This window comes from Anser brachyrhynchus, assembly GCF_964034855.1.
Source record: "Anser brachyrhynchus genome assembly, chromosome: 3".
In the NCBI taxonomy this organism is placed as follows: Eukaryota; Metazoa; Chordata; class Aves; order Anseriformes; family Anatidae; genus Anser; species Anser brachyrhynchus.
Window position 1 is genome coordinate 23,151,676 of NC_137696.1, and position 26,445 is coordinate 23,178,120.

Sequence of the window (26,445 nt, forward strand, 5' to 3'; positions counted from 1 at the left end):
ACAGTGACACTGAAGCATCTGGCAGATGCTTTATTGGTGAAATGCTCTATCCATGAAAGTACCTAGATGGTATTGTGGCTAATTGATGATTCCTGTACTCATCTATGACAGTTTTTATTATAAGAACTTAGCAAAACTAATTATTACCTCTGTATTTTGTCATAAAACAATGAAGTAAACAGTCTTTTTTTCAATATCAAGGTCTTTATGTAGTAGAAAGCTCCCAGAAAAAGTAAATGACCTCTTCCTTGAGGTAAACCAGAGATGCACACAGAGTTCAGTTCCTTAATTCTACATTTCTACCTCTGGCAATTCTCCCTCATGAAATAAGGTCTGCTAAGTTACTGAATAGGTGGATTTTTGAAGCCACTTTGCTCCAGAATGTCAGAGCAATGTCCCACACTCCCTATGAATTTCAGTCTAATAATAGTATGCATACACTAAATTGAGTTTCATTTGTTACCATGGCAGCCAGTTTATCACCTTTATCCTTTGTGACTTTGCTATTTCTGATATTATTTCTTCTTCCCAGGATGAAGAAGCTGTCAAGAAACTCACAGTGGGTGCCGGGACTAAATCAAAACTTGCTAAGCCAATCCAAGACCTCATTAAGATGATCTTTGATGTGGAAAGCATGAAGAAAGCAATGGTGGAATTTGAGGTGACCACACACGTTCATGTGTTTCACTTCTAACCTTCCTTTCTCCATTTACATTGCATTTACACAGCCAGAAGCAAGTTCTTTGCAACCCAGGGTGCATCATGCTTACCAGAAATAAGTGTCAGTTTTAGATCAGCCTTGAAAGAAGGGCAAGAGTCTGACCAGAATTTGCCAAGCACTGGAAGTAGTAACTTAGTTATGATGCACACAGCTTTTAAAACAAGTGTGTTCTTTGCTCTTCAGTAGGGAATGTCTGTATCAGCATCTTTAACTTCGCAAGCCTATGAGAAACTCATCTGCTGGTCCTGGTATCAGTAATCATTTTTTTTCCAACGATACATGCATCATGATTACTGTTTGATGAATATTCTTAAAATATTAACACATATTAGCCAGTTTGCTGGTGTTGTGAGGCTTTTTTTTTATAAGGGGTAAAACAGATTTTTTGTGGCAATGCTGCCACTAATTTAGCATGCAGCTCAGACTTGAGAAGTGTTGCTAGTTAATACCAAGTGTTAATGAATTGCCTTGTCAAAGTCCAGATCCTCTTTTGAACTGGGCCAAACTCTATTTTTTTGTTGTTTTATTTCTCACTTGTTCTAATGATACCCTTTTTTCTTCCATATTTAGTGATCTGTGCTGTTACCCTCAGTGCACCTGGCAGTATTAATCTCAAATGTGTCCCCAAGACATGATCAGTTTTGAAGCCTTTCTTCTCTTTCTACAGTCCGTCTTGGCTTTTCTTAGTACCTGACTATATGTATGCGTAGCTGCAACTAGAAGTAAAAGTATTTCCTTAAAAATCTCCATTAAAAAAAAATCACCACAAGGCTTTCAAACTAGTCTCTGTGTTTTAGAAGAGCCTTCTGAGGTTCGGCTTGTAGAGAAGATTTTCACACAGCTGGGTTTCCTAGCTTTATAGTGAGTCAATAATGTAAAGCTTATCCAGATAGTACATGTTTTCATAGGATCTTCTGTCTTTGAGCTGAATTTTAAACCCATCAGATTAAGTAAATGCTAGTTTGACCTGCAGGGTGTATAGTGAGTACTGTCAAGAGTCCAGAGGGTATGTGTATGACCTTTGTAAACAACTCCATTGGAGTCAACTTTTGTTACATGCTTTTGTATTCGGACAGTCCTTAATTATGCAAGAATTTAATGCAAATGTGAAACTCTCCCAAGATCAGTCAGTACAAAAGCAACAGTGACATATGAAATAAATCAATAGCCAAGACATCACTTTTGACTTTGTTTCTTTTTGTTTTGTTCTTCAACAATGAATATGAAGTATCTTGTAACCTCTTCACATTTGACTCTGTGTTGCAATGGTTTCAGTGTCATGAAATCCTGTTTTAATTGTTTAAATTTTCATCAGATTGACCTGCAGAAGATGCCACTGGGAAAACTGAGCAAGCGACAGATCCAGAGCGCATACTCCATCCTTAATGAGGTTCAGCAGGTGAGCGTGAAAGAGATGTTAGAGCAAGAGTTGTTCTGAGCTTGGAGTGGGATGAATGCTGACGTGTGTGTATGAGCCTGTGTGGTTTCTTTCCTATTCCATAACTTAAAAGACAATGGAAAGAGGTGGCATTTGTCTTAAAATAAAAAGGAGAGGGGAAAGCCTTTTTGTTGAACATGAAATTATTAGTGATTTAGGAAAAGATCTGAGCTGTTTCTAGGTGAAGATGTAGTTTCCATGGGTAACTAGTTAGTTCTCTTCACTACTGTAAATGTTTAGGTAGTACTTGTATCTTTCTAACTTTTCTAGCACAAAATTCAGACTGAGACAGGCTTGCTATTGACACAAATGACCGTTGAGCAAATGAAACTGGTGTCTTGGTTTAGTAGTGAGCTGGCGTTTTCACCCCAGAGGAGTCTGGCTATGAGAATAAATGTCTGGTTGACTCAGAGAAGAATATTTATACATCGTGACCTGGACCATTCTAAGAATCACTGCATAGTACTTCCTGAACAGCTTGCAAAAATGTATCAGCATACCCCCTTTTTCTTTTTTGTCATGGACTCCCTGGGAAAGCATAGATACAAGAAGTTATTTCAATTGCTAGAGTACCTAGCTGAGCATGTGCATGCATACCTTCCATACCTAGAAGGCTTTATTTTGCTTTCCAGGAAACATAGTCCCCATTAGATTTTTCTTATACCAGAAGTTCTGTATATTCCTAGGTAGGTACAGTGACTTACTACATGCAAAACGATTACGTACAATTCCCCCTTTTACTCCTGTGGGAGTTCAACATTAACATGATTTGTATTGCTGCTTCTATTTATTAGTTCTCAAGTATCTTGTGTATGTCTGTTGCCATGGAGCCTTATTCTGCCATGCTTGGTAATTTTCTTTAATGGTTGTTTTCTTGTGTAGGCGGTTTCTGACAATGGTTCTGAATCCCAGATCTTGGATCTCTCCAACCGCTTCTATACTCTGATTCCTCACGACTTTGGGATGAAGAAACCACCTCTCCTAAATAACTTAGAATACATTCAGGTAACGATGAGAAACAGTACGCTGTTTGCAGGCAACAAATCTAATACCAAATATCTAACACAGAAACTTTTTGAGGTTTGAAGACTTGTTTTAACCTCATGAAAGCATGAGGTTAAGCTTGTGTTGTTTTTCTCAAAATATCTTTTTTGTTTATGTGCACATATATTTGTGTGTATAAATACACAGATTATATATAAGGTATCAGAAGATATGTTATATATTATGATCTGTTTTTATGTGTGTGTGAATATACATATATTTAAATATATTTTCATAGATGTATGTGAAAGGCAGTCTTGTTAGGTGCCAGTGCCTGGCATGTGCTTCACGTACATTTTTATAATTTGGGGTATTACAGAGTTATTCTGAACATTGCAAGGGCGCAAGTAAAAAGAACTCTTTAAATTATTCAGGCTAAAGTGCAGATGTTGGACAACTTGCTTGATATTGAGGTTGCTTACAGCCTTCTCAGAGGTGGAAATGAAGATGGAGATAAAGACCCAATTGACATCAACTACGAAAAGCTCCGAACTGATATTAAGGTAAAGGAAATGAGCGACCAGGAATGCAACCTGACACCTTGTTGATTTGAAGTGCAACAGATCAAGTAGACTTTAAGTGGACAGATGTATTGGCATGAGTTCAATAAAGGCCACTGAGATGGTTAAGGGACTAGAGCATATGTTGCACAAGGTGATACTAAGAGAGCTTAGGCTTTTTAACCTGCAGGAAAGAAGGTTTGGTGGGTATCTTACTGATGTGTATAAATACAGTTTGTGGAAGGGAGCAGAAAAGACAGAGGTATCCACTGACAGGATGAGAGGCAATGGGAACAAATTTAAATACAGGAAATTCCACTTAAACTTTTTTTTTTTACTGCAAAAGTGGTCAAACACCAGAAGAGGTTGCCCAGAGAGGCTGTTGAGGCTCCGTCCTTGGAGATATTTGAAGTGTAACTGGACTCAGTCCTTGGCAACCTGCTACAGCTGACCCTCCTTTGAGCAGGGCTATTGGAAATCATGTAGACGTCCAGAGCTGCCTTCCCACTTCACCTGTCAGCCATTCTCTCTGGTTAAGGGCTCTCTCTATATCTTCTCTGTCTAGAAAAAAAAATAACACATAAATGATAATACGAAGAGGTAGCTTTAGCTGGGGAGTTGCAAGCATAGGGTGGATGTCCTCATCTTATAAGAAGCCTACTAATTTACATTCTAAAGAAACTTCTCATTTGCCTCTTTTCAGGTCGTTGACAAAGATTCAGAGGAAGCCAAGATTATTAAACAATATGTGAAAAATACTCATGCTGCTACTCACAATGCATATGACCTCAAAGTCGTGGATGTAAGTGTGGCAATACTGGGTTTGTAGTTTGTGAAGATTGGCATATACGAGTCTACCAACTTGTTTGTGGTTTCTCTTCGAGTACCTTATCTTGTTTCCCTTCTTGAAGGCGTAGTTTGATAGACCAGTTGGTATTTAATAGAATAGCAAAAGTTTAGGCAAAAGTACGTCTAAGCTTACTGAGGTGCTTCTATTTCCTTTTAATTTGCTTCTTAAACGAATAATCATCTTCTGAAACTAAGCCTTAGTTCCTTAAATGATTTTTCAGAAAACTATGGTCTCAGGAAAATGTAGAAGGTAGGCTGGAGAAATAATTAATAACATGTACTGTGTGATCAAAGCTGCTACTTTTGCTAACATGACATAGCAAGCTGCAAATACTGAAAGCCATGTAGATCATTTTTCATAGCTGATTGATGTGTATTCCAAATTGGGTAATTTTTTAATCTGATTACTTGCATGCAGGTGATGGTTTATTTACTTGGTTTTTCTTTTTCTCCTATTCCATTTTGAATTGAAGATCTTCAGGATTGAGCGTGAAGGAGAGAGTCAGCGCTACAAGCCCTTTAAGCAGCTTCATAATCGCCAGCTGCTGTGGCATGGTTCCCGCACTACCAACTTTGCTGGTATCCTCTCACAGGGTCTCCGGATAGCTCCCCCTGAAGCTCCTGTGGTATGTTAAACAGATACCTTCTCTGGCTGCCTCCCAGAGATGGCGATTGTCAGAGAGAACCTAAATATGAGAATTTCTGCGGGAATTACCCAATGTTATCTCTGAGCATGAAGAACAACGTTGGGTGTCCAGAGCAGGTTGCTGTACAGTATCTACAAGAGCTAGAGTTGAAGCTGTGCTCTCCTGGGAGCCCAGCCAGGTGGATTCAACGCTGCCTTTATTAATGTCTCAATTTTTTATTCCTCCTCCTTTGTTGCTTGCAGACTGGCTACATGTTTGGGAAAGGCATCTATTTTGCAGACATGGTATCCAAGAGTGCTAACTACTGTCACACATCTCAAGCTGATCCCATAGGGTTAATACTCCTGGGAGAAGTTGCGCTTGGAAACATGTAAGTAACAGATGAAAAGCATTTCCTAAACATACTTAAGGTGTCATGATAGAAGTTAATGTTAAAATTGCAAGCCTCTTCAGTGTGAAAAAAGAGCACTTTGTATTTCTTCAAAAATAAGATGTTTTTTCTTTAAATAAGAACTTTTGGGAGGGGAAAGGGGGAACACGTTGCAAGTCTAGAATCCTCTCTTAAATGCCAATATCATTAAAATTAGACACTGAGACAAAGATGAAAGGCCTCTGAATTTCAGAAGAGTAGAATTTAACTCACAATACACTGAAGCTTGAAAAAATTTGTTTTTTTTCTTCCACCAAGATAATTAAAAATGAATGTAAAATGCCATTGTGTGTTCTTTGTGCTATCCAGGTATGAGCTAAAGAATGCTTCTCACATAACAAAATTGCCCAAGGGAAAACACAGTGTGAAAGGTAAGTATTAGCAGTTAGCAGTTGTCACTGGTAATCTGTTGTTGATGGCAAAGTCACCTTTTGGTTCTCTGCTTAGTGAAAAGAACTATAGGCATTTCGTAGCTGTACTTCCTTTAAGAGTTTGCATAGTGTTGCCTTATGATCACATCTGAGAATATGTGAGAGTTTTGAGATGGGAGTTAGCACACTAAAACTGAAGTTAAAGAGCTGTCTGAAGTTCAGGAGCAGACTTTCATTTGATCAAATACAAGAGAAGAAGCAACGTGTATTTTCCAACTTCTTACTTTCAACATAATACTATATACATTAGAAAGGTGAGAGGTTTGATAGATCAGAGGAATAATTGTTCAGCTTTCTAAGTGCTCTGGAAGCTTGGAGAGAACGGAAAGGCTAAGAATAAAAGTTCAGGTGGAACAGCTGTTCTCATTACATTTCTATCACCAAGAAGTAGCAGTATATTGCACTGAAAAAAAAAGAGAAGACTATCTAATTCAAACAGAAGAAATGGTAATCATGATTATCTTCTGTACAGTGATTGAAAAGAGAACAGTAACATTCAGTAATGAGTGGCTTTTCTTAAACTGTTTGTTTTGAGAGTCTTAAAATTAGTTTTCTAAAATTGAATTTAATATGCACTGAGAAAAAGCTAAATCATATTACTATGTCAAATGAGGTTTGTAATAAAGAGTTTAAAGACCAAGAATTGATTTGTTAAAGTTTTCTGAAAAATGTTACAATGTGCACGTATTCATGCTAGGATATGAAAGCTGTAAGTGTAGTCTGATCCATTTTAATCATCTAATCTGTATGACCAAAGCTAACAGCAAAAAGTGCAATTTTCACTGTAAATACAGCAGAGTACAACTACTATAAATGCAGTGATGCTGAGTTGAGTAAACAGACTATATCCTTTGTGTTCTTTTTAAGATACTTCTGTTCCTGGTCAGCATTTGACCATATATGTGAAGTAATATTTGGCTGGCTGAGTTACTTTCTTTATGCATGAAGTATGTTTGCCTTCAAGATTTCTAACTAATTTTTTTTCCCCTTCTAGGCTTAGGCAAAACTGCACCTGATCCCACAGCTACTACCAACCTTGATGGTGTAGAGGTTCCCTTAGGGAATGGAATCTCAACAGGAATTAATGATACCTGTCTTCTGTATAACGAGTATCCTTTGCTGTCACGTTGGCTGCACATTGTGTGTGAGTGTTGTTGAGTTTAGCGGGATCTTGCTAGTGTCAGTCAGGAGTTTTTGCCATGGAGTTTTTTGTTTCTTTTAGATCTGCTTTTGAGTACTCAGACTTTTTTTTTCCAAGGCTGATTTTAGAGATGCCACACTTAAATTGTCATCTTGCAAAAAAGGAAACAGTACACATAGCAAATAGCTGTTGCCCCAACAGGACTCAGTAGCTGAAGGTGCTGGAGTGGCCTAGGAATGCTGCCAAGTAGTACCTTGCCTGGAGACATGCCAGGACAAGAGAAGTGGAATGCAGCCTGTGGTTTCACATCACTCCAGTGGCTTCTTCCTCAGGGAAAGTCAGCTTGGCTAGGAGTAGATGGGGGAGCAGGCTTGTAGTCTCTTATGACCCAGCTTCTCTTCTGTTTCCCAAATCCTTTACAAATATTATGGTAAACCTCAAAATGCCTATCAGAGAATGTAGCCTTTAAGCCTCTTCCTAGTCAGAAGTATCCCCAAATCAATGTGTGTTCTACGTTCACGAGAGCTCATGAGAATAAGTCATGTCTAGTCTCAGTGAAAAGACTGGTTACTACTTGCTCACTGTCAGTGATACAAATAACTAATTTATACAAACTCTGGGCTATGTAGAAACTGAATTCTCCCTTGGTAGGTTTTTCTCTTACAAGCCCTCTTGTCAACGGAACTCGCAGCAGTACTGGCTTTGTCTTGAATTTTCTTCAGTACTTTATCTGTATTGGTCAGATGATAGGAAGATGCAGTTAATAAGTAATTAAGATAACATGATGTGCATTTACTTCATTTTACCCTGTGTTTAATGGGGATGCTTTTCATCTAAAGTTGGGATCGGAGGTAAGTTTCTGGCCCTAAAGCATTACAAAAAATAGGCAAGATGGACTTGAAACTGTCTTCTGAAAAAGTATAATGGTACAGTGCGGTCACAAAACATTCTAATGCTACCAGTCACTGTAGAGCTCTTCTCTGTGGAGATTTTTTTTTGTGAGAAATGGAGAGGAGATAATCTTCCAGCACAAAGTCCGTAGTAATAGAACTACACATAACTTGAGGAATGTCAGGTATGTAACTGAAGATCTCATCTAGGCTATGTTCTTCCACTCTTTAAATAGGAGGAAAGTCATTGTGTGTTATGTCTGCCTGACAGAAATAATGTTCAAGAACTACAGCTCTGTACCTAAGTCAGTTCACGTGCCTGCCACTGAGGTTTCCTACTGCACCGTTATTGATTCTGCACGTGGCTGTTAGTTGCCAGTTTCTAACTGTTGTATAAAAACACTTTTGGATTCAAAGAAAAGTAAAACTTAAAGATTCTGTGTTAGAACTGCTTAATCACACAGGCATGTTACCATATGGTAACTTAAGTTCAAAGGTGGAGTTTGACTATGTTTTGAGTTTCTCTGTGTTACTAATATCAACGGCTTGAATTGTTCCTTAACATTCTTCCTAGATACATTGTGTATGATGTTGCTCAGGTAAATCTGAAGTACCTGCTGAAACTGAAATTCAACTATAAGACATCACTCTGGTGAACAGTATTTAGAAGCCCTGTTAGAGTTATACTGTAGTTACACTATAGCGTTGACTTCTGACATACTTAAACATTGACTTCTTTTGTCAAGATACCAAGAGCTAAACTACAGAAGCGGTTACTAAATCCTATTTAGTACGACAGTTAGTGGAAGTTTTATATAAATGTTTGGCAACATGTGGACCTGAATTCTGATGAGAATGATTAGCTGGTTTTGTTTTATACCACTTATAACTGTGGGGCTATCAAGTGTTTCTTTTAATTGAGCAAACAAAATTGACAAAAAATAAAAAATAAACTCAATCTTGTGGTTTTTAGCCAGAGATGGGAAATGACAAAGAACTCGAAGACGTTTGTGATGTTTGTTCTGTTAAGGTTCCCACTTGATCACGATATCCTTTTCAGTTTTCATTTGGAATAAATGATAAATGTGCATTTATTTTGAGGTAAAAAATAAAAACTAATTTCATACTAACAGCTTTATGTTTCAAAACTTGCAAATTGTTTTGACTTTGAGTAATGATTTAAATGTATTTGCTGGAATGTTTCTTGAAAATATCATTTCTCTGAAGATCAGAAGCCAAACATTAAAATCTGTAGTCGCATCTCAGGAAGTCACGGTGAAATGAAAATTTTCCACTGAGACTTCATCTGTCAACGGTTGGTGTGGTAAACATGGAAAATGAACTTGTAGCTGTTTGAATTTAGTATTGGCCCCAATAAACCTCTTTTAAATACCTACCTTCAACATGATGTAAGTTGGTTGTTGTAGACTTAAATCCTAATGAAGCCTTAAGTTGACTTTGGATGTAACAGGGCAAGCTTCACTTGTCATGACCTGAAATGAGGTATGGGTATATAATTTTTTGATTTGTCATTTAAGACTTAAATGTAATCTTGTCAGTTCCTGAAAGAGAATGTGAGAACTGGTTCAGTTTACTCAAGGTAAAAAAACTTCCTTCTGTTACAACCTTTTCAAAAAAAAAAAAATCCTGTCATGGAGTACATGCACCTGACCTTGGTGCCCTTTTACTTTCAAGTACACACCAGGCTACTTCTGCAGAAATGATCACTTTGAAGATGTAGTGTAACCTATGAGGAGAAATGTAAAGAAAGTACTTACTGTTACTCATTCCAGTGCGGACGTAGCGTACAAGCCAATGCACAGTTTCACAGAAAGTGAGATGCAAGTACAGCCTGAATACAAGAAGGATTGGCTTCCCAAGTTCTGAGAGGAGAAACTACTGTTTCCCCCACCTCCTCATTGCAAATTCTAATTGTATAAGGTTATTAATGCAGGGGGACTCAGACTTCACAAGAATGTGCCTCAGTAACTGAAGAGCACACTCGTGGTTTCTGCCAGTTGTGCTTTTCTTCCTGCTATCAGGGCCTGCCTAGGGTATGTCAGAAAATGACGCCCTAGCTGTCTTCTGTCCCTGGGATGTAAAACTACCTGTACAGTGCTAACAAGGCTATGAACAGATTGATTAGTAGGTGTTGTAACCAGTATCTTAGTGTCATCTGCAATAATTGGGGAAAAATGGGAGTGTGGAAGTGCTTTTTGTAGCATTTTGGCACATACCATTAAGAGTAATCACCTGCCATGACTCTCTGGGAAAGCTAATAGCATGACTGAAGCCAATTTAAAGATCTTCTGCCATCTGTGCAAAGCAGGTGAGTCAGCAATACTTAATGACAGGTTGTTAGCAGTGTGCACAGATGTTCTTAGTGTGTGTCTATCATGTGATGTGGAAATGACACAATTATACTGAGTGTGAATTGCAAATTTGCTGGAGTAAGGACGCTGAAAATTTTGTTTCTCTTTACAGACTGTCAAAGAGCACTGGGTATGGCTTTGCCAAAGAGTCATGTTTGTGTGACTTGGAAATGGCATGCACAATAGGAAAAAAAAAAAAGACTACAGAGATACTGCAGCAGTCAAATAAGGCCAAGATGTGGAAGATATTTTATAGCGGGAATCCTTACGACACGGTGTTGATTGTTACCCTTTCAACACAGTGAATGGTAATAGCTTCTGGTAAATATTTTCGGAATGCAGCACCAGGAATAACTAGTGTAATACTTACTGTTGGGAGTGGAACTCTACCTTCTGACCTGGTAATTTTTAAGATGACTGGCAGGAGCTGTCAGCGGTGGTGGTGGTGGTGAAATCTGTTAGCTTTTTCATCTGTTTTCTAGGTTTGTCACAAGGTAAGAACTAATAAAAGGTGTTAGTTTGGGGAGGGGGGAGTCTCATTTCTTTGTCTTCTAGAAATTCAGGCTCTAAAGAGTATTGAAAAATGCGATTGCATCGTACAACCCCCTTACACCCACACTCCCCCTCCTGTGAAAATTCCTTGCCTTGATCAACGCTTGAGCACTGGGGAGGCTCCAGGCAGCAACTCCTGCTTTCAGCACAAGGAGACCTGATGACAAGGTTTACAAAGCACATCGGTAAAAATCTTGCTAGGGATCAGTGTCTTCTATCAACTGTGGAAGTCTGTGTTACCACTCTTAGCTGAGCATTAGCATATAGCTTCTGGTACAAGGGAAGCTTAGCTGAAATACACAAGTATTAATGCCATTAACACGTTACCGTTCACCCAAGACTACAAGGTCTTGTCTGCGTTGAGCCTTTATTTAGGTGGTGGACATGTTTTTATTAAAAGGGGAAACTGCAAGGTTTAATGCTGGGTAGTTTTTGCTTTTGAGATAGCAAAGTTTTGTGTTTTTTTTTTTTCAACTACTTCTATTTGGTGCTATGCCTACACTCTTTTTCATCTATCTGCTTTAGTTGCACTTTGTGCTGCGCTGTATGGAAAGCTTTCACTGCAGTATTTTAAGGCCCTTTGGGGGTTAAGGAAAAGGAAGGCTGTTTTAACAGCCTGACCTGAAAAAGGTTATAAATGTATGATTGATAGGATGTATGATAATTTGTCTTAAAACTATGTATATTAAATTTTGCCATATATATACATTCATACTCTATGTACAATGTACATGGGAAGTCCTGGGGCAATTTCAAAAGGACTGTTTTTTTCTTAAACTCAATTTTCCTCCTCAGCAGGGGCAGCATTGATTTAATTGTTTAATAATATGGCCTATACCCTGCTCTTCTCAACCTGGTGTAGTGCTTAGTCATAGGAGTTGGTTACCAATTAAGAACACGAAAACTACATTCAGTCTACATGCTTGTGTGTTTTGTGGGTTCCCTAGTTTCAATAAGATGTTTGTGGTTTACGACTGTGTCTGTACAGACAGATTTCTTGCAGAAGCTTTAAAATTCGCTGTGCTGTAAGTCCCTGATGGAACTGTACAAGTAAAACTACCACGCAAAGTTTTCAGGTGTGACAGGCAGGGCTGCGTGAGGGCAGACGGTGACTAGGAAAGGAGCTTCCCCACTTGCGTGGGGACAAGCAAGCCCTTGACCTTCGAGCCTTGAGACGCGGAGCGCTGTGAAGGGGGCCGGGCACGGCGCTGCCTCACCCGCCCCGGCGGCTCCTGAGGGCGGCGGGCGGGCGGCTCTTACCGCCCCGCGCACGCGCCGCCGCCGCCACCCCGCGCGCCTCGCCCGCGATCGGCGGCGCCGCCCCGCGCAAGGCCCCGTCTCCTCCCCCACAATGCCCCGCGCCAGGCAGCCTTTGAAAAAGCGGCGCGGCTCGTTCAAGATGGCGGAGCTCGATCAGCTGCCTGACGAGAGTGAGTACCCGCGCCGCCCGCGCCCGCCGCGCCGCGCCCCGCCGCCGCCTCTTCGCGAGGGCTCGGAGCCCCGGCCCCGGCCTCCTCCCCGGCAGCCGGGCCGCCCAGGCCCCCCGCCGCCGCCGCCGCCCCTCGGCGGCGAGGCCCCGGCCCAGGCGGCGGTGCGGGGAGGGCGGCGAGCAGGGAGCCCCCCCGGGGGCGCTGGGGCCGGGCCGCCGCCGCCCTGTCAGGGCTGGGTGCGGCGGTGGGGCCGGGCGGCACTGCCCTGCCCTGCCCGGCCCTGCCCTGCCCTGCCCCTGCCGTGAGGGCGGCGGGGCGAGGAGCGCCCTGCCTCCCGCAGGAGCCTGCTGCCCCCGTGCCCTCCGCCGTGCTGGGGACAGGAGCGGGGATGGGTCCGTAACGTGTGGTGTGGGAGCGCCTCTGAAAGGCCGGGGGGTAGGGCATGGCCCTAGGGGGCACTGGTAAACCCAGAGGGGAGAGCTCCCAGGCTCTGTGTTGCGTGTGAGTGGTGAAAGCAAGTCATGTAGGAAGAGAGTACAGAAATACGTGTGTGTCTACATACAGACCCATATGCCTACGTAGTGTTTTTAAGTGTATTTTCAACATACGCAAGGGTTAGGTAAAAACATGCATAGATAAGGTACACGTTTCTGTATACAGGGATTAACGCACAATGTACATTATATGTTACATAACATACAACAGGTGTTACAGAAGAGGAAATCTTCAATGTAAAATGTGTCTACCGGCATGTCTTCTTAGAGAGAATACAGTGGAATTTAGGAAGGCTGAGTTCTGTAAGTGAGTAATTGGAGGTGCTGGTGTGCCAGGAAGAAGAGAATATGAAGGGAGAAGGGGGTACGTAAAGGAGAAATTGTTTGTGACTTAACCCGCTTTCTTTGTATTCTCCAGTGGCGTTCAAAGTAATCAGTGGGGCAGTTTCTGTGTGCTGTGAATTCTAGTTTTAACTTCTACCATATGCCATAAGGCACCTACACTGCTGCTTTATGGGGACTGGGGGAAACACCCTGCCGCCAGGGTTCCTTAATACCTAGCAGTGGCTGAACAGGGCCCTAAGCTGACTTAAAGGGTATTAAAAAATACATTTTTTAGCCCTTTCTGTACTGCAGTTTTTGCTTTACCCTATTTACAGGTATTTCGGGATCCTTTTGTTTCTAGTGATGTGGTAAGCAGGAGCTGTGATCCTCACTCAGTCTGAGAAACCACAGGACAGGGAACGGTGTGAAATCAACAACTGAAATCTGTTGTTTGCTGTTATAATCACTGCTGTATTTTACGTTCTGGCGCTTATAGCTGAAGACAGCGTCTGTGTAAAGGAGATTCAGAGCAAAGGATGGGCTTTGTGAGAGGCAGTTTGGAAGGCTGAGATGGCTTGTCTTACAGAGATGGCGCACGAGATGGAAGTAATAACTGAGGTGGAAAGGACTGAGCAAATGTGAATGCATTGCCTACGTAGAACACAGCTGCACACCTGCGTGCAGGTCATGCATATTGATACTCGCAGATGTTATTTCTGTATTACTATTTACACAAACGTTTCCTTCACACTAATACTTCTGTATTTTTGCAAGATAAGTGGCGTTAGTGTTGGAGGTTTTTTTCAGCACCTTCATCAGCTCCAGAAAGTGTGCATCTTACAGCACTGTCTTTCAGGCTCACTCATGAGATATTTGTGTACCGTTTACATGTGATATTCATATTAACTTATACAGGAAGATTCCTACGTTAATTGCTGTGGTAGAGTGTTACAGTACATTGTATATCTGCACTTGCTTATTCACGTAGAACACAGCCCTGTGTGCATTTCATTACAAATGAGCTAGTATATATTGCAATTGCTTAATATGGAAAAACAAACGTTACATCACACCCCTCGTGTTAACACCAAATGGTAGTCATCTTGAGCACTGTCAGCTCTATGAGTGCGCTGTGGTGGTTTGGAATTATTTTGGTATGGAATTGGTTATGTGTGAATATGGATCTGGATATTCACAAGAGCTCTCCGGAGAGAAATACGTTTTGTTGGAAGTGACGTGGAGTAGGGTAAGATCAGGCAGAGAAAGGTCTGCCTCACATCTGGTTTTATGGCCTCTATTCTTCTGAGGGGAAAAATAATTCACTTGTTTGTGTGTGAAGATTTTGTTGTATTGATATGCATGGGGAATCCATTGTCATTCATTTAATTAGAACACAAAGGTGGATTTACAGGTGAAGGGTTTTTTCGGGAAAGGCTTGACACGGTGCTCTTGTAAGATTATATAGACAATAGTCATGACATAGTTGAATTTTGATAAAATTATTAAACTGAAATCCATTAAGTCTTTAAAGAAAATTACTCTGAGTAATCACTAAATCATTCAGCAATTTAGGAAAGTGTACAGACTAATAACCGTTTCTTTGTAAAAGTTATTCTGACAGTGGCTTTTCCAAAAAATGAAAAATAAAAATCACTTGGGACATCTAAGAAGTTTTATATTTCTTTCAGGATCTGTCACTTGCTTTCTGTTGTCCTGTATGTTAGCTGTAGCACATCCCTGCTTACATGAAGCTCTGTAAAACTTTAAATGAAGCTGTAAATGTGTGTCAAACTAAAACTAGGGCATTTAATAGTTTTGATAAATGTACGTACAACAAGGCAGATTTATATGTTTAGTGACACTGTTTTGTGCATCGCCATGCAAGCTCGTGAATACGTGAACTGCTTCTGTAACAGAAGAGTCTTAGTGAGAGATGGCCTGGAGTTGAAATCTTGCTTCTGGCTGCACGGTGTGGATCTTTGTTACAGCTCCAACAACTGTGAGGAGAAAAACTCATTCCTTTGTGGCATGTCTTGTTGTTTTAGCCAAATGGATTTATGAAGGATCATCGTAAATTACTGATAGAATGGACGATCTCGATTTGGTACAGCTCAGTCATGTGTGCTGTACCATGTTTAGAATGTGGCTAATACAAATCATAGGCCAACTAAGAGAACCACAGTTTGTAATTAGCAGCAATTTATTGCTTATTGGCTTTACTCTCCATCCTCACTAGAATGGACAGTGTTTAAGTTGCTGTTCCTACTTCTGTCATACCCATGTTCCAGGGAAGGTACCATGTGTTTCGGGAAGTTAACTTAAAGGTGGCAAAGAGAAGAAAAAGCTTATGTTGCCTACAGCAGCACCAGAAAGGTTTGACAGGTCTGTTGCTCCACCTGTAACAGTTCCTACAATACAGTACGTTGCTCAGTTTGCCTTAGGATTGTGCTGTAGCACAAACCCTTGCCAGCAGTGAGACCATTGGCACGTGAAGTGTCTGCCTGGCACACGAAGCAGGCACACGGTGCGTATGTTTTGAAGGCAATAGGTAAATAGGAGCAAGGTCAGCACAGCAGAAGCCAGCGTTTGGTGCAAGTAGGGGACGTTTCTCTGCTTTCATCAAATAGAGAGGGAGCTTTCTGGAGTGCTGGTGAACTGCTAGAAACATAGAAGTGTCAAAAAGTGTCTGTCTTGTGCTTTCATCCCTATTCTTAACTCTTGGTGAACTGGTTGTTTTCCAGGTACATTGTAATTATTGTTACACCTAGGTCTTTCACTTCCAGTCCTATACTTAAAATGAAGATACAAACTTGGCCTGATAAACTGAGATCAATTTAACTCTGTCTTCACGTGGCTTTCTGCCTGTAACTTATAAAGGATAATAACAGTGAGCATTGCAAAATTGTTTTTGAAATCTTCCATGGTGATGTAAAAATCAGTCTCTAAAAGAGCTGCAATAGTACCCAACCATCAAACTTGGAGGTTTATGCCTAGTCCCATGACTTTTCTCTAGCAGAGTTTATAGTCGAGCAGTGGACTGTAATTGAGTTTTCACCTAGAATTATAATTAAATGCAGTGTACTCAGTGACAAGATAACTGAAATTTTGGAGCTCCATTATTCTAACCATGCTACGCTTATAAATCTGATTAAATGGCATTTGCTTTCGGTGTTGTGAAAGCACCTGCTTGCCCTCTGGCAAGCTGCGTGATGCAGCTGAGCGGTGAAGGCAGAGGAAGGGAACTCACACTAACAACCTAAACAATCAAAATGATGGCAGTGTATAAGTTCGTATGCAGTTTGTGCCTTTAGTTTAAGCCTTTTCTCACTAGTTTTGCAAGGGGAGAGGGATGCAGTGACCTGGTGTGAAGCAAAGTTCTGTGAAAAAGGAGCAATTCTATCGCAAATCTTATAACAGAGAAATTCCAGATCATTCAAGGTCCCAATTGCAGAAGTACAAAATACTAGTAATTGGATTTATATTTTAGAGACAGAATTGTTTCTGTAGATCATTGGGTCAGTGCCTTCCTGTGCACAAGTAAAGCTGAATGGAGAGGACCTGCGGAGTTGGTTCCCTAGAAGTCAGATTTGGAAGAAGTGAAAGCAAGCTAAGCTAACTAAAAGATCAGCATGGTGCCACCAGCAGGAGCAAGCCACTGAGCTGATAGCGAGTGCTGCGTTTGTGTCATCTGCAGGTAAACGCCACCAAGTGACAGGTGAACCCAAGCAGGAAGCCAGAATGTGGTAACATTGGGTGGCGAAGCGTTAGCAATGCAGGTACTGAAAATGGTACTATACAGCCACATATGTACTGGTAGACATCGCTAATGCTGTTTGTAGGGGCTTGTGCTTTAGGACAGGCAGAAGGGAAGGGGGATGTGGATCTTTTATCCCACAGGTGAAGGCTGCAGCACAGGCAAGCACTTGAGGAAGAAATCCTTCTCTGCCCCCAGCACACCTCCTAGCTGTGGTTCATGGCACTGCCCCCTGTGTATGACGCTTCTGAGAAGCTGAGGGAAGGATGGGGCATACGCATTGCTGCTTCGGTTTTCCGTTCCTAGGGCAAAGGGGCTGTGAATGCAGCGCCACTCCGGATATTTGAGGCAGAAGCTCAGCAGAGCCTCGAGATTACAGCACTCAGGAGAGGGCTCAAGACGTATTTCATGGCTGCTAAGCAGTACCCAGAACTAATCATTTTGGCATTGTTTGTACTGCATATGTTCAGAGTTGTATATTACCATGGTGTCAGCATATTGTCCATCATGAGAATGTAATGTTTCAAAAAGAGGGCTTTGGTGTCGTGGTTATTATCTGCACAAGTCCTGTAAAGGGATTCACAAGGCTGAAAAAATAGACTTCCCCCCAGAAGTTCAATTAGGATGTGGAAACACACAAATACCGGTCTGTTAGTGGTCTCATAACATGAGTGAAATGCTGGTCCATGCTTGAAGCTAAAGTTACTGTTCTTTCATTTATTTATTTACCTCTACAGCAAACCCAAATTTCACGGGGAGCTTTAAAGCTCTCGAACTCATTTTTTTCTATGATGTGTGTGCTTTTAACTTTCTAAGTTTTCCTGAATTTTAGTGGCAAATCATTAGAGATGCTTCCTCTGCTGCCAACAACCTTTGCTGTGCTTGTGCAAGTGAATGATCTCTAGGAGGACTAGCGACTCGCTCTGTGAGAAAGGCTGGTGTTTCTCCCCTCTTCTCCACAAGTGTCCACTGTCACACCATTTTTAGAGCCAGCAATGGAGTTTAATTACGTAGGTTTTAGAGGTATTCATGCAATCAGTGTTAAAAAATAACTGCTCGCCTGTGCTGAATTGAGACAAAATGGTGTAACAGTCTAGTGAAGAAAGGTTTTACCTTATATTATCACTTACCTGAATAATATAATTGCCTGTATTGATTTAGGTATGCTCTTGGAATACCTCTTTGTGCTCACACATTAGTAAAATCAGCACCTATGGGACATCCATTTGGCTATTTCTAACTTCTATTTTCAAAATTATAACCAGCTGTTACAAATTCATTATAAAAAAAAAAAAACAAAAAACATGAATAATCTTTCACAAATGTAATCCACTCAGTGTTCCTGTTTAAATGTGAATCTCAGCTGTTGAGAAGTTGTTTAAACTGCTCTGCCTTCATGTTAGTACTGAAAATACACATCAGGGCACCCACAGCTGCCCATACTGAATGGCAGTGATGCTCCCTCTCTGTCATTCAGATATGTTTTTTTCAAATGGGAAGAGGGAATAGGTGCTTGGTTTTAAACTTAAGCTTTTCCCCTTTTCCAAATATTGAAGTCAGATTTCAGTGCTTTTCCTCATGCCTCACGGCCGATCTCCACATTAAAAAGTACTATTTAGAGGGCAAGCTATCAGAATTCCTCCTTAAGCCTGTTCATAGCACTTGCAAAGCAGTCAGAGGAGGTGTTTTAGGTTATCTTCATGGCAATGTCCATAAGCTGGTGCTTGGAGAGCGAGGCTGGGGCAAGAGGAGTGACTGCTGGAGCGTGGATGGGGCTGGCAGACCAGGTGCTTTGGGACTGGGGGAGCTGTCCCTCGGCATGGCCCCTGCTGCCAGTTTTTCTGTACAGTCTGGTGTGAAAAAACATGGTCCTTATGGTGTTAAACCCATCAGACTTAACGTTATTCTAACGTTGATTTTTTATTTGATTCAGTTTTATATGGACTTCCGGAAAATCATTTCTTACTAGAGCTGTAAAAACATAAATACCCTTACTCCTGACTCTTTAGGTACTAATAAGTTCCCTGTTATTAGACTATTAAATGCCTTGCAATCTGTAACAGTTGTTTTTACTGCATGTCTGTGGTGCATATATTCTACAGATTTTTTTTTTAAGGCCAGAAAAGGCCATTGTGTTTGGAATATAAGTGCATCAGTTCTGTGTTTCCCTTTTCAACTACACTTTTCCCTTTAAAAGTAGACGTGAATTTGATTTAAAGAGTTCAAATGGTAGGGAGTCCATGTTGCCCTTCCTTAGCATAGTTAGTACGAAAAGTGGCAAACTTCGGCGTTTGTTGCTAATCCAAACTTACCCAATGTCATCTTTCAACAAGTAAATCTAGTTATGTCTTTCCTTGGAAGAGAAGGCTGCAGAGCTACTTCCGATCTGAATTTTCGTTCTTTGTAGATGTTTGCAGTCACTGCAGATCTTGACCTTCTTTGGGAAGAACAAGATTGGGTGGATCTTGGCTTTTTTGCATTAAGGCATGTCTTTAGAGGTTCCAGTCTTTCTCCTAGCTCTGTGCAGAATCCTCTTCCAATTTTTCAAACTCAGTGAAGTATGGGCCCTGTGTTCAAGTAATACATTCACTAGCAACGTAAGCAAAGCAATAAAATCATGAATGGTTTGGGTTGGAAGGGATCTTAAAGAGGAGCTGAAGTAAATTGCAAAAATATTGTTACGTAATTGCCATCAAAGGAAAAACAGACTATGAGAACCATGGTAAGCAAAGAAGTGCATAGGAAGCGGTGATGTTTTTGCTTTGTTTCAGGATATCTTTCTGCAGGTTTTTCTGATGAAATACAAGCTTGCCAAGTGCAGCAAGAAGTGAAGCTGGAGTTCAGTCCAGTTGGTGGCTGGTCACCAGTGGTATTTGCCAGGGCTCGCTGCCGGGGACAGTTTCATTTAACATTTTTATCAGTGGTCTGCATGAGAGGATCAAGTGCACATGCAGTAAGCTAGCAGATGGTGCCAAGTTAGGTGGGAATGTTGAGCTGCTGGAGGGCAGGAAGACTATGTGGAGGGACCTGGACAGGTTAGATCAATGGGCCAGGTTCAGCTGCGTGACATCCAGCAAGGCGAAGTGTTTGGGTCATACCCCTGCACTTGGGCCGTAACAACCCCGTGCAGCGATAACAGGCTTGGGGAAGAGTGGCTGGAAAGTTGCCCTGCAGAAAAAGACCTGGGGCATTGGTTGACAGCTGGCTAACAGGAGCCAGCAGTGTGCTCAGGCGGCCAAGAAGGCCAGTGGCATGCTGGCTTGTATCAAAAGTGGTATGGCCAGCAGGACCAGGGAAGTAAAAGGATAAAAATAAAAAAAAAAGCCAACCAGGATACGGTTGGCTTTCTGGGCTGCAAGCGCACATTGCTGGCTCATGTTGAGCTTTTCACCAACCAACACCCCCAAGTCCTTCTCCTCAGGGCTGCTCTTTATCCACTCATAGCCCGTCCTATATTCGTGTTGGATTGCCCCGACCCAGGTGCAGGACTTTGCACTGCATGAGGTTTGCGTGTTCCCACCCCTCAAGCCTGCCTAGGTCCCTCTGGATGGCATCCCTTCCCTCCAGCACGCTCACTGCCCCACACAGCTCGGTGTCACCAGCAAACTTGCTGAGCGTGCGCCCAGCCCCACTGCTGCCCTATACTCAGCAGGGTACTAAAACAAATCTAAGCCGCTCATCCAGTTCACAGTGGAATAACGTGACCATGTTGAAAGCAGATCTAATTTCTGCTCCACTGCTGTGGTGTTGGCTATACTTCCACCTTAGGCTGAGGTTTTCTCGCTTTCAGTATTGAGTCACTTCCATGACGATCTGAACCGGGAGGAGCTAGAATTAGATTTTGGTTGTAACATCCAATGCGATGGATAGGCCTTTCATCCTTTCCACCCATTTCTTAAGTGTTTGATGTTTGTACAAATGAGATGTGTCATTGTTATAATAGGTATTTACATTCGAGCACACGTTTAGATTCTGCTTTAATCTTTATCTGTATAATTAAAATGCTGTTTAAAAAGACTGATTATATATTTGTTGTTCAGAACAGAAGGAGTGTATAAAATCAGTGGTATTTAATGTGGGGTCGCGCTATTATAAATCCAACAATTCTTCTAACTAAAACTTAGGATAGTTTTTAAAAAGTGAATGTATTCTGAATCACTCTGCAATTTTTATAGTTTCTGAAATGCTTTTATCTGCGTTAAATATTGAATGTTTTATCGTAACTCATTATTGCTCAGAAGATCATCCTAGTTTTTGTTTTTGTGGCCCTGGTTGTATGTAAAATACTGCTAAACTAAATGGAAAAAGCAGGGGAATGTACAGTTTTCCTTGAAGTTTGATAAGATGATGAACTTTATTTGGACACCCGTATTTCTAAATAAAAACTCCCTTTTCTGTTTAGATTACTTCATTTGCAGGTTAAGTGGGGAAAAAAATGGAAATTGTCTTAAGTATGCATCTGTTGAGGATTTAGGTTATGGGGCAACCTACTGATTCCTAGCTATGCCAAGTGGATAAGACCTTGGCAGCTAACGGTGTTTGGAGTGGTAATCCTACAAAGCTGGAAGATAGCACAGCAGCATTCTGATGTCCATCACTTCTCCACCTGGTGATTTTGATGCCAGTCACTTAATGCCCTGTTCTACTGACCGTCATCAGTCTTACCAGTGAAGCACCGAACTTTGGTAGTTAGCAAACAGTCTCAGGTACGTCACCTATGAGACTGAATCCCCTTGTAGCAGCTTTGCTGCCTCTTGCTGAATTGTTTCGTTCTTGCTGTTGACAAATTAAACTTTGACTGAATTGATTTAATGTCATTCGTATGAGGAAGATGGTCAGAAAAAGGAAATTATTGTGTGTTGAGGTGAAATGCTTGAGACTTTTCAGATTAGTGTTCCATTTTGAGAAGCCAGCATCTTCTCCATCCAACGGTACTGATGATTCAGCTTTTGCCTCTCCATCCTCAATGACGTGTACTTTCCCCCTGTGTTTTTAAACTGTGTGTATTTATTAATCCCTGTGCAAAATTCCCACCATCCCTTACACGATTTTTTTGGGAGGATACAGGTTTCTTCAGCAGCCGTTACGTGACTTGTACTGTTCGGGACTGCGTTCCTAGTGAATAGCAGGGTATCTGTGTATTTATGCAAGCACGGTGTATGGCATGTGTTATTAGTATGAAATACTTTAAAAGAAAAAAAAATGCCCACGATGGCTTTAATTAATCCTGTAATATCTTTGAGGTATAAATCAGTAGTACCGTGCCACACCTCCATTCCAAGAGCTGAATTCACTGTGAAAAAGGTCACCATAGAAGTGAGTTCCTGTACCAGCCACTTTTAGGCCTCCAAACCATCAAAGGTGATAGATCAGAAAAGAAACGCGTAGGAAGGGCAACAGTACAGCCCAGGTCTGTCACTTTATTTCTGACATTTAATCCCATGTGTAATAGCCATTTTAGATTTGGACAGCTTGGAAGATACTGGGATGGGGCCCTCTAAACCATCAACAAGTGAAAACTAGTTCAATTTTATATCTCAAACTCAAGCATATTTTTAACTGTTTGCAAATAATACTTTCATTTTGTATTATTTTTTTCTACACAAAGTACAGTGAGATGGTAGTGAACAAAATATGTTGGAAAAAAATAAGGAAAGTAGGTGTTTTGGTCTTTTTTGTCCTCGCTACACCTGTGTTTCCTTCAAGGGTCCACCCAAAGCCAAAATACTCCATTCTCGTGGAAAGGGGCAATAATTCATTTTTGGCTCTGTGATATTCCCTTGAATGAGTCCCAGTGAAGGAAGGATCTTTGGCACGATAAAGTTAATGGGTTTAGGACTTAGATACAGAGCAGTCACAAGCAAAGAGATTTTCAGACCTTTGGAGTAAAAAGTTCTCATGGAATTTCCAAAGAGAAACTGAAGGAGGAACCTGGGGAAAGTGAGGAGGAGGAGAGGATGGAATGCAAGAATGAAAGGTGTTGCAACAGTGGAACATGCGGGAAGTTAAACCTGATTTGAAAGAAAAGCATGAATGTTGAAGCACCGTCAAGCAGAAATATCTTTTCCTTCTCCTAATATAATTGCTTCAAACGGTTTATTCTTAGAGAGACACTTGCAAATCGCAGAGCGTGAGGGCAGCAGTCAGGCTTGGCTTTGTGCTTTCTGGCCCAAAACCACTGCAGAGGTTTTGCGGGAGCAGTGAAATTCTGAAGGATGCGCTACCCAGTTGGAACAGTGAAAGCAGAATAAAGCTCACACCTGCATTTCTAATGCCTGACTGCTGCATTTCTGTGCAAGGAGTTCCCACCAGGGGGCAACGGGCTAGCCATCTCTCTACTTTTGGTTCAAGCTTAGTTTGCCTAAACTGCTGCTTCCATGGATTTTTTTGGCATTGAAGAATTTTGAATTAGTAGGACAATAAAAAAGTTAATTACTGTACCCTAGTAAATTGTATAACATAGTTACAACTGCATGCAAGCATGTAGATTGGACATGAAGCCCGTTCAGAATCCGCTGTGTTAAATAAAAGCGCTCAGCATTTGTATTCTTTGAAATAACTCTATGATTTATGTGGATTTTCTGATGTATTCTATTGCAGGTTCTTCAGCAAAAGCACTTGTGAGCTTGAAAGGTAAGCAACTAATGTTATTTACATGTACAAATGAAACAGCCATGCTGACCTTTAGGCATGCTTAGTTTCTGGCTTCAAAAACTTCAAGAAAATAACACTGAAAAACAGTGTTGTTGGGTTTTTTTTTTTTGGGGGGGGGGGGTGGTAAAATATGATTAGTTTTATTGTGTTTACTTGTTAATTCTGTAGATTGATAATCCTTGGTGGTTGAAACTGCGTATGTCGTGGTGTATTTAGACACTAATCTTCTGGGTGGCATTCCTGAAGTGTGTTTCTTCTTAAGTACCTTCTTAGGCATCAGGTTTGATGAGAAAATTGATGTAATTTTTTTCTATCTTGAAGATGAGATAGGAGAAGGATTCTCAGTGAGATCTAAACATGTGACAAAATTTACATTAGGAAGGAAATTCATAAACCCATTGCGTTTTCTGTCAGCAAGTTGTAAACTAACTCAAAAATCTTTCTTATATCTTTTATTTGAAAGTGTTTTCCTGGACGTTACATACAAATTTTGAACGCTTACAAAATACCCAACAATAGAAATTTCTTTATATGTTATGAGTCTTATATTACACAAGGAAGAAGACATGGTCTGCTGAATCTGTTTTAATTAACATAGCTTGTTTCAGTTAAATTTGTTTGACTTGTTGATGTACATTCTATTAATCACTTTTTAAAACGAAGGTAGCCAGGTCTTTTAGAGCTTTACCTTCTCCAAGATTAAGTTACAGCTGTGATAAAGCTGTCTAGATGCATGTTCCCCTGTAAGTGGAAATAATGGAAGTAACTGATTCCAGCAAAGGAGGTTCCTGAAATCTATTTTTCTCAGGAATAATAAAGTTTTGTTCAAGTTTCTCCTTGTACTGAAAATTTCTTTCAATTTTTTTAGTTAATGTTTAGAACAATTTAATACAAATATTGAGATCTAAAATCCATTTATAGTTGAACCCAAAGAAGACACTGCAAATAACAAAAGATATATTAGTAGACGATGATGTTATGCTAGCTTTTGGGTAATAGCTCTGTTAAAACACACACACATATGGCTGTGTATATTAATGGCACAAATTCTTCACAACAGAGGGAAGCTTATCCAATTCGTGGAATGAAAAATATAATTCTCTCCAGAAAACACCCATTTGGAAAAGCAAGAATGCTGGTTCTGCTGCGGAAATGGTAAGAAGCAGTAAAACGACAACTTTTAGATTGGTTAAATACTGTAAAGTTGATCAAATGTAAGGATCAGAAAATTTGAGAATTCATACTTTCATAATCTTAGAATGTTAAACTGTATCCTTCGAAAGCAGTCTACACAGTTTCAGCATGAGTTGAAAGCATTTTTCATAAATGAATAAGCAAACTAACTGAATTGCTGACCTTGTTCAAGATAGCTCATAATCATTTTCTCTCTCTTTTGTCGAGAAAATGTGTGAAATGTCTGTACTGAATCTACAGACCTTGAACGTAAGAAACTCCACTTCTTATCAACCATTTGCTTTATCTCATGAAATCTCTCATTTCTAATTTTGGCTGAGAACTGATGCATAAGGAAAAGGAAGAGAAAACATCAGAGCGCACTTCTATCATTGTGCCTTCTGCAGGAAAGGTTTTAATAAAAATAAAGAAATGTTAGGGAAATGTCCTGCAGGGTTCTGAGAGGACTCATAAGGGGACCTTAAGTTAAAGAATGGCCTTGGAGTGGGGGAATGAAAGGTAAAGGTAAAGGCCTTGAAGCCTCCAAGGCTTCCCCCATTGTTTAGGTTGACCGTTTCCACCTTTCTGAAGCATTCCATTGTCATTTCTTTCCCCATTGTATCAAGTTCAGACTTTTCTAGATTATTCTGGACTTCCCCTACCTTACCTAGTTACTTGATTTTTGGTTTGGTTTTGCCAACAGCTATATCACACCTGATGCCTTGTTTGTCTACATATGTATTACTGTGTGCTCTTTCTACAACACCCTGGAGAGTATATGATATGCTCCCTCAACAGCTATGCAGATCTTTCTCCTATGTTCTTTTGGTGCTGCCTTCTTCCACAATAACTGCAACCAACTTGCCAATTCTCACCTGGTTTTTATTCAAATCACAAGTTGTTTGTTTATTATGAACTGCTTGCTTACTTGAAGGGAAGAATTTTGTTTAGAAACTATGGTACTTGCCTGCTCTCCATGTAATCAAAATATCTGAGAAGCCTCCAGCAGAGCATTAAGCAACGTGACTGACATCTCCTGTGTAGTTTGTTCTGTGATTTTTATCCCTGAAGAGAGAAACTTACACAGAGAAGGTATTTATTTTGGTAGGATTCATGCAGGTATATGTTTACATGTTGCTACGTGCTTATGCTGGAGAACTACAAAGGTCTACAAAACGCAGTTCCAGACAGTGACTGGAACTTTGTGGTGGCCCTTACTTCCCGCTGGAGGTCACGTTAAGCCATAATATTTGTATCAAAACTTTGTTAGACTTCAGGTATGCTACCTGTAGGTATTGAAAATAAGGATTCAAACTTAGAATTTGACTCAGTATTCTCTAGAAAGCTGGGGCATGATCAGAGGATAGACTGATGTTTTAGCAGTGGCTCATGTTGCTGAGATGTGATGTAGTCTTCTATACTAGGTTGAGTTCCATGAACACTGGATGTTTTGCAGATATGTCGTACTACCAATTGAAAACTCTTCCCCAAAATGCCTGGCCTGTTCAGCTAAGGTAGATGATGCTTCCTTTCAACACCCGTTCTTTTATTCTGCTGTTAGGCACCTGTTATCCAGACTGATAAAAGTTTGTTGTTTTGGG

General features: G+C 40.7%; 2 protein-coding genes across 3 annotated transcripts in view; both read left to right on the forward strand.

The window, feature by feature from the left end:
* Positions 1-9,485, forward strand: part of PARP1 (poly(ADP-ribose) polymerase 1) — a 29,268-nt gene extending 19,783 nt beyond the window's left edge. Inside the window, exons 14-23 of the mRNA XM_080587204.1 lie at positions 533-661; positions 2,037-2,120; positions 3,042-3,164; positions 3,578-3,706; positions 4,407-4,505; positions 5,026-5,178; positions 5,442-5,569; positions 5,939-6,000; positions 7,055-7,169; positions 8,666-9,485. Of these exons, the coding sequence (XP_080443330.1) occupies positions 533-661; positions 2,037-2,120; positions 3,042-3,164; positions 3,578-3,706; positions 4,407-4,505; positions 5,026-5,178; positions 5,442-5,569; positions 5,939-6,000; positions 7,055-7,169; positions 8,666-8,747 (1,104 nt within the window). The 3' untranslated portion in view covers positions 8,748-9,485. The remainder of the gene's footprint in view (positions 1-532; positions 662-2,036; positions 2,121-3,041; positions 3,165-3,577; positions 3,707-4,406; positions 4,506-5,025; positions 5,179-5,441; positions 5,570-5,938; positions 6,001-7,054; positions 7,170-8,665) is intronic.
* Positions 9,486-12,331: 2,846 nt separating this feature from the next.
* Positions 12,332-26,445, forward strand: part of LIN9 (lin-9 DREAM MuvB core complex component) — a 44,182-nt gene continuing 30,068 nt past the window's right edge. The window contains exons 1-3 of one of the 2 annotated variants that reach the window (XM_080587206.1): positions 12,332-12,445; positions 23,618-23,650; positions 24,732-24,826. In XM_080587206.1, the coding sequence (XP_080443332.1) occupies positions 12,367-12,445; positions 23,618-23,650; positions 24,732-24,826 (207 nt within the window). In that variant the 5' untranslated portion in view covers positions 12,332-12,366. The remainder of the gene's footprint in view (positions 12,446-23,617; positions 23,651-24,731; positions 24,827-26,445) is intronic. The other variant, XM_080587205.1, reaches the window with a different exon arrangement.